The sequence below is a fragment of the Podarcis melisellensis genome (assembly GCF_964234715.1).
Source record: "Podarcis melisellensis genome assembly, chromosome: 7".
Taxonomy (NCBI): Eukaryota; Metazoa; Chordata; class Lepidosauria; order Squamata; family Lacertidae; genus Podarcis; species Podarcis melisellensis.
The window spans coordinates 23,969,044-23,985,437 of NC_138539.1; the positions used below are offsets into that span (position 1 = coordinate 23,969,044).

Consider the following 16,394-nt stretch of genomic DNA (forward strand, 5'->3'; position numbering starts at 1 on the left):
TGGGGGGTGCAGGGGGGCCGGCCACACCGGGCGCAACATCTGGGGGTTAGGGGGCGCCAATCCACGGTTTAGGGGGTGCAAAGTACTTGCCTTGCCCCGGGTGCTGACAACCCACGCTACGCCACTGTCCCCACATATTGGAAATATTGCTATCCAATGAATACGATCCCCTGAGAAGACGTGGTGGGCAGCCTTTGACCCTTCGGGTGTTGCCAGGCCCAGACAGAAGGGGGGCCATATGGGCCACTTGGCCCGGGCCTCCCATTCCAAAGGGGCCTCGGTCAGCATATTTATCTATATTTTCATTTTGTCTTTATATGCAGATATGGTTCAAGCCTTGAAATAAAATTATTTGTCAGCATAACTTTTGTGAAAATTATTTATAAGACTTCAGTTATCCCTAGGGTAAAAAAGGGGGGGGCACATTATCTACCTGGCCGGGGCCTCTGCCTGGCTCTGCAAGGCCCTGGGTGTTTCTGAACTAAGACTCCCAGGCAAGCCTTGTTTGCTGGGGCTGGTAGGAGTTGTAGTTCAAGGACAGCAGCAGAGCCAAAGGCCCCCCCACAGCTGAGCTATACAAAGAGATTCCCCCATGCCCTGTAAATCCTGAGTTTCAAATTACCAATTGCACCCCTGCCTCTCAAAATGTGTGTGAAGCAGCTATAAGGCTCCCATGGTGGGTTTTGTTGTGGATTATATTCTGCAGTGCTGGAAAATAGCCGTTACGAGTGACATGTTTATCCCACCCTTTTGTCAAGGAAATCTGGATGAGGTACATCAAGGGTGGTGTCCCCAGGCAGGAGTGTACCTGCCAGTACCTCCTATAAGGTCCACAAATAGTCTATTGAAAATGCCCAGTGCACCAGAGATGGTTTGTACTTAGTTCCTGTTTGCACGACTCATCCTCTTCTGCAATGAACTCATGGGCTTGGCTGAAGGGGGGGCAGGGGGCACCTGCTCCCCTAAAATAAATAAATAAAAATAGTTAAGCAACTGACCAATCACAGATAGCTTGGTTATGCCCCCCGACATAAATCCTGGCTATGCCCATGATTGAACCTCCCCACTTTAAATATTTCCATATTTCATTGTATGCCAGAATTCAACACCCATTCTCCCATCCCTTCTGAACAGAGAAGAGGTACAAAGAGCTGCTTTCTGTATGTACCTTTTCCTATTTACGGAGCAGTCAATGCAGAGGTAGCATATGTTGCACCATTTTGTGACTGTTGCCAAGGGATCTTTCTAAAAATTCCAAATGTGCCAACTGGCCCATAGAGGTTGGCAACTCTTAATGGTAGGTGGTCCCTTCAGTCTCAATCCCCTCCTCCCAATTTCATCCGTACCACAACCCTTACATTTTAACCCTGTGAGGAAGAGATAATTGACTACCCCAACGTCACCCAGTAAGAATCCTAAGTGGGGTCAAGGAGAAGGGGGTGGCAGACCCATTGAGACATCCCAAGATGGGAACAGGTCAGTGGTTTTGTCTAATTTTGCTACACCAGATCAGGCTCTTCAGGAGATCTGTGGGGCTTCAGATCCAGCAGATTCAAATTCGCTGGTGCCCTGTCCCTTTTGGACGCTTTCTGTGTGAATGAAGGTAGGGCCTCCACAACAGTACTGGCAGAGAAATAGCTATATGTCATCCAAACTCTGTCCCCACCTAAACACCAGGCAGTGAGGAAAGACCTGTTTCTTAGCCAGGATTCGACCTGGTGGTCGTAGTCACTGCATGTATGTACAGTATTTCAAATATTTATATCCTACTTTTCCTTGTACAATCCAATGTGACTAATACGAGAAACATGAAATACACTAAAAATTAACAAAGGAACAAATAAGAACAGCCACACAACAAAATATATTGCATGTTTCCATTGTTTTAAATGACTTCAGTATACAAGTCCTAATAGGCCTTGCTTAAATTCATGTATTTATTTAACAAGATTGTATGCCACCTAACCAAAACAACTCTAAGCAGTTTACATAAAGTTATGTAAAACATTTATAGGAGAATACCAATAAAATAACAGACTTTGTAAACAAGTAATTATGGCCTTTGTATGCATTATATAACCAGTACTCATACTTGGTTGCTGTGAGGTTGCTGCTGCTTCCTGCGCATTCCTGGTGGCTTCCTTGAGATTGGCATATTTTCCATGCCAGCCCACAAGGTATGCTGCTCTCATGAGCCCCTGCAACCAAGAAAGCATTTCTTGGCAGCCTCTTCATAGTGACTGTAATTATGAAACTATGGTGGATGTTTTCATATGTCAAACCACATAAACTGTGGCTCAACAAATAAATCAAACGGGGGTGTTTTCAGTGTACTGTAAAAGCAAAGTGTTTTGAGGGGAGAATGTTATCAATTGTCTTATTAGTTTGGTAAAATACATTTACAATAGATGAATGTATTTTTGGGGGATGATGTTCTTTGAGTCAGAGTCTTAAGCTGCCCATGAAATCTCTCATGTAGGTGCTGGCTGGACCCCCACCATTTTAGTTTCAGCAAGATGATGGCCCTACGTGCCTCCAAACCATAATCTTGACTGCACTTCTGTGGAATTAAAGAAGAAGTTTCCAACCGGAACAATGCGAAAAAGAACTGACAATGAACAAAAAAGTTTTGAAACCCAGGGGGCTTTTTGGGGAGGTTTAGTTAAGCGAGGTTGCTCTCCTATAGACCTTCACCTGTAAGCCCCACTGAAAGCAGTGAGGCATATTTCTGAGTTGAATTGTACAGGATTGCACTGCAAACGTTTCCTTCTGTGACTGTCTCAAGGAATTGTTATATCAGGTCAAAGAGCACGTGATGCTGGTCACTGTTTAACACCAAATGATGCAATAGTGGTGGCATTTGCAACATACCAGTGGATAGATATGAATTACTAAGGACACTGGTTAAATGAAACAACTGTCATGCTGCAGGGCATGTCCTTGGGGGGCTATGGTCTTGAGCCAAAGTCTAGCACAGAGAATCAGGCTAGGTCCAAAATGTGATCCAAAACTACACCCAAGTTCAACATCACAGTGAATTCAGCAAGGTGAGGGAACTGGAAGCAGGACTAAGGATCCCACAAACAAGAAGAGATATCTGTATTGTTTCCTACAACTGGAAGGCTAATGTGTGCGACTCATACATAACACCCTAACCCCAGCTGCTGGTAGTAAAGGGGTTCCAAAAATTGCTTACCATGTACGTCAGGGTCTGTAGACCCATGCTGTGTCATTGCTCTTCAGTCTGTGCCCAGGCCAATTGGTGCCAGAGTTATTCAGGACTGAGGGCTGGCTCAGTCTCTTCCTCTGATAGCTCAAAGGGTTCTTCAGACAGTTTCTCACCAGACAGCCTGTCAAGGGGATCCTCAGCACTCATTCCAGGCAATCCAGCATGGACCTCAAAGTCCTCCACCTTTGGGGTGTTGGTTTCTCCCCTTTCAAGTACTTAGTACCAGTTCAGGGCTAGGCACCAGTTTGTATAAAGCTGTAAGACACAACAGCCGTTTATGTTCTGCCAGAAACCTTTTACATGCAATGCAAACATAAGTTAACACAAAGTGCACAACTCTTTCACGTTTACTGTAGAAATTCAAAACCTTACTTACATTAACGAAAACAGTGCAAGCCCTCAAATGTCTTAAAATCCAACCACCATCAAAGGTTATCAAAACGCATTATGTCAAAGTAATCTTACTGAAACCACAGACCTAATCATGATCACATTTCTGTTGCCAAACAGACTTCAAGAATCTGTGTCGTAGACACCCATTAACTTCTGCAAATGAGAGGCTGTGTATCTAATTTTTCTAATTATTGCAATATTTGCAATAAAGAGACTTCTAGAATGGTGGGTTTTTTTTTTTAAAATGTCAAGTACGTGTGAAGCACATGTGATTCCTGTACTGATTGCAGCTTGTTCACAGAGCAGACCAGGGCAGGTATACAATCTAAAAGCTGGGTGGGGAATCTCAGGCCTGGGGCAAAACACCGCCTACAAGACAGGAATGGGGAACTTGCTGACCTCTGCACACCTCCCCTGGTCTGCTCTGTGAACAAGCTCTTATCATTCCTAAACACTGGCCATGCTGGCTTAGACTGATGGGAGTTGAAGGGCCATAGGTTCCCCACCCCTATTATAAAGGAATCTCCTACGACTGGCCTTCAATTATATGATGGAATAAGAGGATATATTCATAATAATCTAAACTGTGCACACACTATAACTTTAAAGCACATTTGAAACACATTCTTTCTCTCAAAAAATTCTGGGCACTGTAGTTTACCTCTCACACAGCTAACATCACCAGCAATCTTAACAAACTACAATGCCCAGAATTTTATGGCTTTTTACAAGACTGTATTTCTTAGAAATGCAACAGCAGGGATCATTCAGTTAGCAACTGAAGGGTTAATTGTTTAGTTAGCCAACCTAGAGCGGATGGTGTTGTTGCCTAGCAACCAGTGAGATTGGCACAATCCTTGCTTGGTAACTCAAGCTCTGATTGGCTGGTTAGGTCCAAAGATGTTTCCTCCTGTGTGTAATTGTCTGCCTCCCTATGTACTAGATCTGAATTAAGAAACTTCTCTGTATATTTCTGTATAGTTCAGTTTCCCCTTGTAAAGTATTACCAATTTCTTTTCTCTCTGGACTCCATTTGTGTTATTCGAGTGACTCTTCTAACAGTATTACTCATGTTTAAACTGGGCATTGAATGTTTTTGGATATGCTCAAATTGACAATAAGCATCAGGCTTTCCTCTGCCCTCCAGCGGACTTCATTCCTTTATCCATTTTTGTTCTGGAACTGTTTTTTGATTGGATGGCTGAGTGACAAGAAATGTCGATGCTGATTCAGCAAATGCCAACCTTGTTAGTATCCCAAATTCCAGATTTGCTCGCTTTGGAACAATGAGGCATAGTTGTTTTCCTGACAATAAATGAATAGGACAGTGCATGAACCAGGGAAAATTGAATGACCATGTTTACACTTGCTTTAAATATGATCATTATCATAAAGCTCAGTCTGCCACTTTTAATACCCATAGAAAGAAGAGTAATTAGTGTGGGTGCCAGAATGGAATTCTAATAAAGCTTTCTCATTTGTCTGAGGGTGCAAATGTACAAAAGCAATAAGTTTAATATCTGCCTGTTTATAGGGCATGTCAAAACAGCTCTGGCAGCTTTTAGGGTATGACAAAGATTAGGATGTCCACACTGATAAAACACAGCTGGACTAGAAGTCTAAACGAAGCCAAATCAAATCCATGTGAGAGAAATATGCATTCTGTGTGGCATAAATTTAAGCACAAATTATCCCCAGGTTTGCCATCTTTGATAGCAATAGATTATAAAGAAAACAAGAGTGAGTCTTGTGGCACCTTAAGGACTAACAAATGCATTAAGATTTTATGGGCTACAGTCCACGCCATCAAATATATGAAGTGTTTTTCTGAGTGGCAGCTATATATACACATAGCGAAGGGAGTAGGGAATTGTAAACAGTGAGGTCAGATGGAAAGGAAATGCAGAAAGTTGCGCTATTTTGCAGTGTCCAGAAACTGAATTCCTTGCAAAGACTGGCTTAGTCTTAGGTTGTTGGCACAGTGGAATTAATTGAAGCCTTATAGAAACTGCATTAAGTACCTCCTGTTCAGGTGATAAAGATGGAACCCATGTATCTTGGGTAGAAGTGAGACTTTTTGGAGACAGCAGCTAAGTGTTGTTCTAACCAGTCATGAAAATGTTGGCATACTGTGGAGTCATGTGAGAGCCCATGACAGGGCCATTGATTTGAATATACAGTGTTACCTTGGTTCTCAAACTTAATTCGACTTCCAAAACATTCGAAAACCAAGGCACACTTTCCCATAGAAAATAATGCAAAAAGGATTAATCTGTTCCAGACTTTTAGAAACCCCTAAAACAGAAATTTAACATGAATTTTATTATCTAACGAGACCATTGATCTATAAAATGAAAGCAATAAACAATGTGCTGAACTGTAAAATAAAACAGTATTGTAGATAAAAATGAAAATGTAATTTTTTTTCTTACCTTCACGGATGATAGTCATTGTTTGGATGGAGGGTCAGGGTCCTCTTCCGGAATCACAATCGGTGACTCCTCTCCTGCAATTCCTTCCCTTGCTTTTCTTACACCACTGACACCTGGTTCAGACCCGCTGATTCTTTTCCTCACTAATTTTTTTTCAATTGAGATTTGCTTTTGCTTATGTTTTAAAATTTGTCTAAAGTGAGACATAGCATTATCATTGAAAGTGTTGGCGGCGTGACTTACAGCGGCTTTATCAGGGTGATATTTTTCAACAAAACTTTGCACTTCAGTCCATTTTGCACACATTCCTTTGATCAGTGCAGTAGATACAATTTCTCTGCTCTCCTCCTCTGAAGGTATTTCCTCAGTTGCGGTCTGTTGCTGCTCCGTCACAATGTTCTGTTCTTCTTCTGTGGCAAGCTCAGTCTTGTGGTCCTCCACATCATCACTATTCACTTGCAATGATTTCTCCTCCTTTGTTATGTAGGTCCTCTTTGGCATTTTCTTCCGAAAGAGGCCTGTCTCATCACAGTTGAAAACTTGTTGGGGAATGAAACCCTGTGACTCAACATAATCTTTAAAATCCAAAACAAATCGGTCAGCATCCAATTTGTTGGCACTGGCGGCTTCACCATGTCTCACCACACTGTGGATGCCACTTCTCCTCTTAAAATTATCAAACCAACCTCTACTTGCCTTGAAAACCTCACCCTCAGCACTTGCTCCAGGAATATTTCTGATGAGTTCAGCATGCAAATGTAAAGCTTTTTCACAAATCATGCTCTCAGAAATGCTGTCACCGGCCAACTGTTTTTCTTTTATCCATATTAAAAGCAGTTTTTCCACTTCTTCAATTGTCTGTGTTCGTTGCCTTGTGAGTGTTTTGACACCTTTTGCAACATTGGCTCCTTTAATGGCTTCCTTATTTTTTAAGATGGTACAAATTGTAGATTTGGCCATACCAAACTGCGTTGCCAGATCACTTACACGGATACCACTTTCATGCTTGGAAATAATTTGCTTCTTCACCTCTATTGTTGCTCTGTTAATGGTTCTCTTGCCTTTGCAACTTTTATCCATGTTTGCACAGTCACACAATCAAATTGCAAGAGGGCTCCTGAAAATACAGTAGCTGAACTGGGTTCCACAGAGTCACAAAAACAAATTAACCAAAATACTCGCGGAAACAAAATTGCCAAATAAGTTGCAGAAACAAAATCGCCAAGTACCGGTATGTCACTAAAACAAAATCGCCAAATAAGTCGCAAAAACAAAATTGCCAAATATAAGCTCCAAATATCTCCAGCGTGTTGCACGGGTCCTCAGCGGAAGCACTCAGAACGGAAGCATTCAGCTTCCGAAAAAAGTTCACAAATTGGAACTTTTCCAGGTCTGCAGCATTCAGGTTCCTATTTGTTCGTCAACTAAGCCGTTTGAGAACCAAGGTTCCACTGTACACGTTCTCACCAAAGCTGAAATCATTCTAGGTAAGTACAAAGCGGCAAAGTTCAGTGGCCTGGTGTACTTGTTGCCCCATCTACACTGAAAATAGAATTTCAAGATTAAGTGCTAGTGAGCCCTGCTTTGCTTTGAATTAAGTCGTTTGTTTACTCCAGAGTAAAATGTTTTACATTTTTTTTTAAATTTAAGCAGCCATGTCTTTCTTCACAATACATTCTTTGACCATAGATCATATTAAGACTCCCCCCACCCACCCAACACCTGAATTATATGCCTTTTTATTTGAGCATATCCTTTCAAGCACAATTGCGGCCTAAGTTAACAGGCCATGCCCCGAGGATGGCTCGATTCCCTCTCATTTACAGAGCTTGCTCTCTGCGGAGAGAAGCAAAGAGAGGTAGCTGCTCAGGCCAAGTGCGGCATAGAGATAGGAAAACGTAAAGACGTCGCCGTTCGTCTCCCAAAGCCTGAATGGAGGGAGCCGCCTCAAACTCCTTTCAGAATGGCCGTTACAGTTCTTCTCGGTCAGCCTTCTCCAGACCAACCTTAGGTCTCTAAACGCTGCTGGACTACAACAGAGGATCAAGTATGAGGGGGAGCGTAGTCCCAACACGGTTTGAGGCACCAAGGTTGAGAAAGCCTGTCATAAGCTTTTTTCTATCTCTATGGTACCATCTCGAGGCTTGTGCGCATGCTCCACGCAACGTACTTCCCGTTTGGCCACGGGGAGTAGGCGGAAATTTCCCCCTCTCGCCAGCGCAGCCGTTCTCAGCGGTCCGGCGAGAAAGCCTGTCATAGGCTTTTTTCTGTCTCTATGGTACCATCTCGAGACTTGTGCGCATGTTCCACGCAACGCACTTCCCGTTTGGGAAAGTGGCCACGGGGAGTGGGCGGAAATTTCCTCCTCTCGCGAGCTTAGCCGTTCGCGGCGGCCGGGGGCCGCGTGGTTTTGCGCGTTGCATTGCGGGAGCTCCTTCCTTTCCTCGCGGCCCGGCCATCTTGGAGGTGCCTCTCTGGTAAGCGGGTCTCCGCGGGGCTGGGTGAGGGGAGCCGGGTGAGGGGGAAAAGCCGAGTTCACGCGGGGCGCGGCAGGTGGGACTGGATACGGTGGGACGCTAATTCTCTCTCTCTCTCCCCCGCCTCCCCGTTTTCCTTGGCGCAGGTAACGGCAGAGCCGACGTGAGCCGACAGGATGGTGGCCGCCAAGAAGACGGTGAGAGGAAGAGCCGGGCCTGGGGGGCAGCAGGAGGGCGGAAGGGGCCTCATGTGGGGAAAGGCAGAAACGGGAGGAGAGGAGGGTGATCTTCGGGGCGAGGAGCTTGTGAAACTTGGAGCCAAACCTGGTTGTAGAGTCATTAATTTTTATTTAATCTTTGTCGGGTTTTAATTTATAGATCGCGTTTTTAAAAAACATATTGTCTTGCATGAAAGCACAGCCTAATGTGATTTATTTGCTTATTTGGTGGAGCGGTATGCATTTCATAAAGAGTATGTTCTTGGTTCCTTGCAGCTCATAGGCCTTTGCCAGTCCAGTACTTCAGTGTTAGTTTCCTAGGCTTTTGCTAGTAGACGTGTGTGCAAGGAGTACTGCTGTGTTTTTCTTCTTCTATACGTAAGGAGCTGCCTTTGGCCTATTTGCACAATGGTGGCTTTATATGAATTTATCTCTCCATGTGATGAGTTGAATATAAGGTTGCCGGAGAGTGGTGTTGCATGTGGCCTCAACTTTTCTGCTTAATCAAATGGCAGTGAAGTTGAATTGTTTTCGAGAATGACAGGTGTATAAATTTGGGGTGAGGCATGCATTTTCTGTCAGAATAAGGCTGCAGATTTCCCGTACTTTGTAAGAACCCAGACCCACTGAGATTACCATGTTTTTAAAGTAATTTTTAAAAACTTGGGTATAAAAGAGATAGAATTCAGGGGTTTTAGTTTTAGAAAGCAGAGTGTGAGGGCAGGAATATGTTCAAAATTGTCAGTAACTCTTACAGTTTAAGAGATATATCCTGTTAGCATGGATATGAAACAAGCTGTAACTATTAAATACTATTTTTCATTGGGGATGTTTTTCCATTTTCTTCCTAAGACCCTGGTTTAAGAGCTAAAACACGTAGCTATGTACAAATAACTCCTGTCTTGATTATTTTTAAGAGTAAAAATTAAAAAAACAAAAAAATCTAATAATTTTTAACATTCAAGTTCATCATCATTATGCATTATTTGACGTGTTTTGTGTGATACATATTCTTAGATGAGTGCAGTGTAATAAGCTCAGACATGTGGAATATAGAACTTCATTATTCATAAACGCTGGAATCATTTTGAAGTTGCCATACTCAACATTTTCTTTCAGAAAAAGTCCCTCGAGTCCATAAACTCTAGACTTCAGCTGGTTATGAAAAGTGGTAAATATGTACTGGGATACAAGCAGACTCTGAAAATGATCCGACAGGGCAAAGCCAAGTTGGTCATCCTAGCCAACAACTGCCCAGCTCTAAGGTAAGTTTCTATCTACAGCAGTTACTCAACCTTTTCCTGACTTCTGTTTTCTTCACTTCTCACTTCCCTCTGTAGCCCTGGTCTTGTGCTGTGGCCCCCAATTTATTTTCACCTGTGGCCTCCTGTTAGGCAAACAATGATGGCCCCTAGTTGGGTAGCAGTGATCTATAGTACTGAAAAAATTGAGATTTTGTAAACAAATTGAGCATGTTGTTTAGATTGCTAGGGTTTAATAATAATAATAACCAAAAATTGTTTTAAGTGGGACTCCTGTGCACACTTGCCTGGGGGCAAGCCCCATTGAACTAAGTTAGAATTACTTTTTGACAAGCACACATAGTATTGTGCTGTTAATCTTAGGTGTAATCTCTCACTAAAATAATTTTATAAAATAAGTTGGTCCAAGTAATGATGAAGGTAGGCATGTAGACTTGGCCATATTTTTGCTCTTGGTAAATGGAAGATAAATAAACTTTGACGCCATGACCCAAAATGTACTGGAAATACTGATATAGCACTTAAACATGACTATTTTTGCTATGGCATAGTAATGTTCCATAATCCCTTATAAAACAAAGATATCTTTATAGCTGCTAGACTCCCTATCTAGATAGTAGAAGGTTGCAGGGATAAATCATGAAGCCTTTCATGAGGAATAATGTTTAGTGCTCATGTGAAATTTCCAGCCTGTATTGTAGATTAAAACCCATAAATTTAAACTGGTTTTGCTTCCGTGTGTGTTTAATTCTCAGGAAATCAGAAACTGAATACTATGCTATGTTGGCCAAAACTGGTGTGCACCACTACAGTGGTAACAATATTGAATTGGGTACAGCTTGTGGAAAGTACTACAGAGTGTGTACACTTGCCATCATTGACCCAGGTATGTGTTTATTTGGTACCACAATACCCTTGGATATGCTGACGAGTCCTAAGGTGATTTACTTTTATCTAAGTCCATTCATTACACTCTCTGGAAATTGTCCTGATTCTAAACCCCCTGCTCTTCATATATTTATTAGAGAGCACAGTCCCTTTAGAGCTAAATCATAGTGAATTTCACCGAGCTTGCATTATATTGTAGTCTGAATCAGTTAATTCTGGAGATACATAGAATCCAACCCACTCCAACGTCTTCAAAATATCTAGTCAGTTTAAGTAATATCTTACTGTATAAAAGCCATTACTCTCAATCTACTCCTTAAGGTATTGCATTTTGAACTTTTAAAGCACTGCGAATATTCTCGCTGTCCTGATATTTCAGTGATCAGGGCAGGCTAGACATTCGCTATATTATAACTATGTAGTGTGTCCCCAGAGCTAGATTTGCCTCCCTAGTTCTGGTTTTTAACTGCAAGTAACATATTTAGAGTGTACTTCCCGATATAATTAAAAATTTTGAATTTATGCTGGGAAATGTTCATCTAAAAGGAAAAATGGGTTGTTGGCATCTTGATACGAAGAATTAATTGTGCAGCACTATTTGCTATAGTGTTTTTTTAAATATGTCTTTTCTCCCTCTCAACAGGTGATTCTGACATCATTAGAAGTATGCCAGAGCAAACCAGTGAGAAGTAGATATTGCTGAACTTTAGATTTTGTGTAATAAAACTGGTTACAAATCTACCATTGGCAGGAGCTTTCTTGAGTTGCATATATTCATAGTTGCAAAACATGAACACCTCAAGATTGGGGAAGCCAGGTCTAGGGTATGTTACCACAAACTTTGGAGTGCTGATGTGCTTTTGACTGCATCTTTAGTAGAAGTTGTACTACCTTATTCTCCACCCTCTAGAATGGAGTGCCTTGCAGCTATGAAAGCATAATGTTTTATCCTACTTGACTCAAAACTGGTTCAGGCAACAAAAATGTCAATAGTCACTCAGTGAGAGAGGGAGGCAATTGCTTAACAGAATTTATATTAATGGGAGTTTTGTGAATTTGGCTTGTCTACCATAATACCCTGCCCATTTCATCTGGTAACATTACTGGCTTTGCCACGCAGGCCTCTGGCAAATAAGATATGAATTTGCAAACAAGGGTGCTATCAATTGAAAATGATACAATATAAGATAGTTACTATTTGTTACCTTCCCTTCACCCTAAGGTGAAGTTTCAAAAATTAAATAGAATTAAAAATTGGGCTTCTGGGTTCTATATTCAAATGGCTAAGTGGTCTGGCTGCTTCTCTAAAATTCAAAAATAATGGAGATAATAATTATTATCAGCCTTTGGTCTGATAATCATAAGTGAAAATCAAATGTTTTCAGAAATATTCAGAAGTGGCTTCCAAGTGCTCTAGAAGAATCTTTATTTTATTGTTGCAGCTCAACCAAAAGTATTTATATAAATTCTCAAATGATCAGAACTTTGGTTTCAGGTCAGGGGCACTTCTGTTTCTTACAATGCTGGGATAAAAATGTCTTACGACTTTTTAAGCTCGAGAAGCCAAAAGGTCTTGGAATCAGTAATGTTCTTTCTTGGCAGCAGAAAGGCGTCTGGGATAGTAGCTTGAGATAAAGCCACTAAAAAATCTAGATACTGGGAAGGAAACAAGGCTGTTGGGACTTGGGCTTCACTTTTCACATAATTCAGAGTTGGAGCTGCCTGTATTTCTTAAGACTATTAATGCAGAATTGTACAGTTGTAACAATAACCCAAATGTGCATTCTGGCATAAAAGCCATTTTCTCAATGTACTAAGCGGTCATCCCCTCTTTTGCCCTATTGGCTGATATTTTTAGAGTGTACTTTCATCTAGTGCCATGTTCTTTAGGATAGCAAAGCTGAGATTCAGCTTTGGGGTAGTACTGCATGTTACAATACCACAAGTATCCCAAACTTGGCTTTACTGGTTAACATGAGTGGGGTTTTTGTCAGGGGGAGGTGCATGTGTGTGCTTAAACTTGCTAGCCAAGGTCCTCCCACCAGTGCCTCGGACTATTTTCCCTTGAGGGTTAAAGCATCTTTCCCCATATTGGTATTTTAGGACAAGCTTGGGAAGCTGCTTGGTAACATGCACATGTTTCCACTGTCTCAGTTAGAGGAAAGACTATATAATAGGGCCTTGTATGTCTCTAAACAATTAAAACTGTTCTTTTAAAAGCACCATTTTAATATTTCATAGCTTATCTCAAGTGATAAAAATATTACAATTGTATAAAAAATTAAATCTTGCCATTTTTTTCTGCAGTCAATACAAAAATGCAGTCTTGAAGTACTGGAACCATAAATTCTTTCTTCCAGCAGGAGACTGGCTCTTTTACATAGCTTAGATTTGCTCTCTTCATATGTATAAATATCCAACTCAGCACATACTTTTGAGAACGCCATCAGTATCTTAATCGATTTTCCAGGGCTTCCATTCTTTTTGACATTTCTTCTAGTAATCTTAAATTAAGGAAACACCTCTTCACTCTTATTTTATAATATTATAAAGTATAGACTACAGCAGCACTGTATTAATGGTTAGAAATTTTCAACCAACTTGTACATAATGAGGATCCCACATAAGGCTGTTCAGTAGAAGTAACTTGTCCTGATTCTGGTCTTCCCAGAGGCATGAAGATCAGCACAGTGTATAACAGTATATTGGCTTAGGTAGGCCTTTGGCAAGGGTAAGAGCAATAGGCCTGCTCCTGCTGTAATAGAGAGTACAGCTATGCTGTTGCAAATACACTTCTAGATATATTGATGAGAGGAGATGAGTTAGCCTGTTTCCCACACTTCTTACCTGCGTGTTCTTGGCTGGATTGGGCTGCATTTGTACTCCTCAAAGATCATCCAAGAATTTATTGCTACATGAAATAACTGCAAAAAAAATTCCTTCCAGTAGCACCTTAAAGACCAACTAAGTTAGTTCTTGGTATGAGCTTTCGTGTGCATGCACACAAGAAGTGTGCATGCACACGAAAGCTCATACCAAGAACTAACTTAGTTGGTCTTTAAGGTGCTACTGGAAGGAATTTTTTTTGTTTTGACTATGGCAGACCAACACGGCTACCTATCTGTAACTGAAATAACTGCGTCACCCATTTGTAAAGTGCACATGTAAGCCCTACGCAGGTGATGCACCTTTGTGGGTTGAAGTAGCCTATGAGGCACAGGCCTAACTACCTATTTGATGTTGTGAATCTTGCTATGTTCTTTATTTTTCTGAATTGAAACTGCATTATATATTGGGCACAGTTCTGAATTTTGGTGTCGCCGCTAGAGGGAGCCTGTGTTCCACATTTATCACCACTAACTTTCTTTCAGAAAGCCGCTAGGTACGCTAAAATTGCCCAGCTGCTACTGCTTGTGCCTCTGATCTCAGCCTACCTTACACAGTTCAACAGGCTAAGGAGGTTCAGAGGAAAAGTCCTTACATCATTAATGAAAAGCAGAGGTTCTAGTGGAATAGGAAAAGCTATGGATGCCCTTTCTCTCCCACCCCACTTCCCAAAATACCGTGGATGCTGGCTGTTGAGCTATTTAGAGTAGATGGGATTGCAACCAACAGGATTTGCATCCAATTAAAGACTAAATGTGATTTAACTATAACTCTGCGTGTCAATTGAGGATTTGCTGTGTTACTTTTTCAGAAGCTGATAGGTATATAAAAAAGGATATGTTGTCGTGTTAGTTTTTTAACTTCAGCATTTGCAAAATTCTGGAACGTCATAAAGTTTTCACATTTACATGGGTCTTTCTTGTCTTCTGAAGGATTTCCTGAAAAACGGATGGGAGAGGTTTAGAAAACCATACTGTAACACATTAACTAAATAAATACAGATCCATGCTAGAAACATCACTCACTTGCATCTGTCCTATTTAACATAATGAAGGTCACCAACAAGAAACAATGAAGTACACAGGAAACTTATGAAGCTGGTTGAGAAAAACTTTTTGCCTGTCCATTTTTTATTAGATTTATTCATGTTTGCTCTATGACTGAAAGTAATGCATTGATACTAAAAGGGCAGTCCATGACAGATAAATCTTAGATCTGCCATAAGATTTGCTCCAGTTGGGGCAGAGGAAATACTTGCACCTTCAATGAGTTTGAGGACTTTAATCCAAGGAACCCTTAATCTCTTCCAAGAGACAGGGATACAAGCACCAATTTGTTCAGCAAGGAAGCTTGAGAAGCTGCCCCATAGTAGGATGGATTTATTCACCTATTTACATAATTGTTACTCTACATTCAGTGTTATTCAAGTACACTAACTATTGGCAGTTCTCCATGGTTGCAAGTATCTGCTATCTAATGCTCTTTAATGGAGATGACAAGATTTAAACATGAATCGGAATTGTAGAGTCATCTAGTCCAACCCCTCGCAATGCAGGAATCTCAACTAAAACATCTGTGTCTCAGCTAAAGCATCTGTAGCCTATGCTTAAAAACCTCCAAGAAAGAAGTGCCCACAACCTCCGGAGGGAGGTTTCCATGCCAAAGCATGTGCTCTACAATTGAGATTATAGTCACTTTCATAGCAGTGCAACATGCAAAACCCAGGATCAAAACAGAAACTTCTGTATAATCCGTGTAACCCTTCTGAGGGTTGACAATCATGCAGGACAAGAAGTGCATAGCCTGCTGGAAAAAAATATATATCAGGATTGGGATTATTCGAAGTGGACATCATTTTTGCACTGACAGCATTGATAAAATTGAATACTTAATGCTTTCCCAATTCAGCACAAATCCAAGCTGATCCAGCAGAGCCCTCCTCTCCATTCAGATTCACACTTGGCTGTGATGAATTAACAGTAAATAGCCAATAAACAGGGTAAACTGAAGTGGTACGTATGTGTCTGGAATGGACTACTTCAGTTGTAGGTGGGAACTGCAACTGAGGAGGGGTCCTGTGTCGGAGGATAAATATCCATGCTAAAGTGCAGAATGAAAGTAGATTTACCTGAAGCTACTTTTGATCGCAGCTGTTTTTCTTCAAAGAGATACTTGTGATGTACTGCAAAATTGGAACAGGCAAGAACGTCTTTGATTGCTAGGGTAGCTGCTTCAGGTTCTGTAAGGAGACATAAAGAACAGAAGTGAATTTAATATAGTAAGCCATATTTTCTTGTTCCTTATTGCCATCTAGCTTTTTACTTTAAAAGTTTTGTGTATTTGTGTCTTTATTTTAGTGAAAGAAGACTGAGTACACTGTGCTAAAAAGATAATTCCTCAGTTTGCTTCTTATGTGAAGCTTTTAGATTAACCCAGATCTACAGAGATAATATATAACATGCATGGTATGTTTTCAAAACTAAAGAACGGATTTAGTTGAAATGTTATAATTTTTAAAATACTTGCCTGTGTGCCTGAACTTCTACATAAGGTTATGAAAAGAGTACCAAGAGCATATGTTGCATATGGATTCACATTCATTTTATATT

General features: G+C 41.0%; 3 protein-coding genes across 4 annotated transcripts in view; 1 reads left to right on the forward strand and 2 right to left on the reverse strand.

The window, feature by feature from the left end:
* Positions 1-2,660: 2,660 nt before the first annotated feature.
* LOC309374342 (tigger transposable element-derived protein 1-like) lies at positions 2,661-8,196 on the reverse strand. 2 transcript variants are annotated; one of them, XM_081919162.1, is made up of 2 exons: positions 6,055-8,195; positions 2,661-3,484 (listed from the first exon to the last, which is right to left on the reverse strand). In XM_081919162.1, the coding sequence occupies exon 1, from the start codon at positions 7,132-7,134 to the stop codon at positions 6,070-6,072; it is 1,065 nt and encodes a 354-aa protein (XP_081775288.1). In that variant the 5' UTR covers positions 7,135-8,195; the 3' UTR covers positions 2,661-3,484; positions 6,055-6,069. The 2 variants fall into 2 exon arrangements, with proteins under 2 accessions (XP_081775288.1, XP_081775289.1); XM_081919163.1 differs by lacking the exon at positions 2,661-3,484 and adding an exon at positions 3,505-4,927 and having other exon boundaries at positions 6,055-8,196.
* A 226-nt stretch (positions 8,197-8,422) lies between these two features.
* RPL30 (ribosomal protein L30) lies at positions 8,423-11,640 on the forward strand. Its single transcript, XM_081919916.1, has 5 exons — positions 8,423-8,531; positions 8,678-8,728; positions 9,869-10,014; positions 10,767-10,897; positions 11,543-11,640. The coding sequence occupies exons 2-5, from the start codon at positions 8,708-8,710 to the stop codon at positions 11,590-11,592; spliced, it is 348 nt and encodes a 115-aa protein (XP_081776042.1). The 5' UTR covers positions 8,423-8,531; positions 8,678-8,707; the 3' UTR covers positions 11,593-11,640.
* Positions 11,641-12,633: 993 nt separating this feature from the next.
* The window catches only part of MATN2 (matrilin 2), a 51,065-nt gene continuing 47,304 nt past the window's right edge, over positions 12,634-16,394 (reverse strand). The window contains exons 18-20 of the mRNA XM_081919702.1: positions 15,914-16,024; positions 14,625-14,723; positions 12,634-13,398 (exon numbers count right to left, since the gene is read on the reverse strand). Of these exons, the coding sequence (XP_081775828.1) occupies positions 13,346-13,398; positions 14,625-14,723; positions 15,914-16,024 (263 nt within the window). The 3' untranslated portion in view covers positions 12,634-13,345. The remainder of the gene's footprint in view (positions 13,399-14,624; positions 14,724-15,913; positions 16,025-16,394) is intronic.

Bases quoted from the DNA above. Each gene is read 5' to 3' on its own strand.
- LOC309374342 (XM_081919162.1), bottom strand. From the start codon at position 7,134: ATGGATAAAAGTTGCAAAGGCAAGAGAACCATTAACAGAGCAACAATA.
- RPL30 (XM_081919916.1), top strand. From the start codon at position 8,708: ATGGTGGCCGCCAAGAAGACG. The intron at 8,729-9,868 runs GTGAGAGGAAGA...ATTTTCTTTCAG, and splicing joins TGGTGGCCGCCAAGAAGACG to AAAAAGTCCCTCGAGTCCAT. The intron at 10,015-10,766 runs GTAAGTTTCTAT...TTTAATTCTCAG, and splicing joins AACAACTGCCCAGCTCTAAG to GAAATCAGAAACTGAATACT.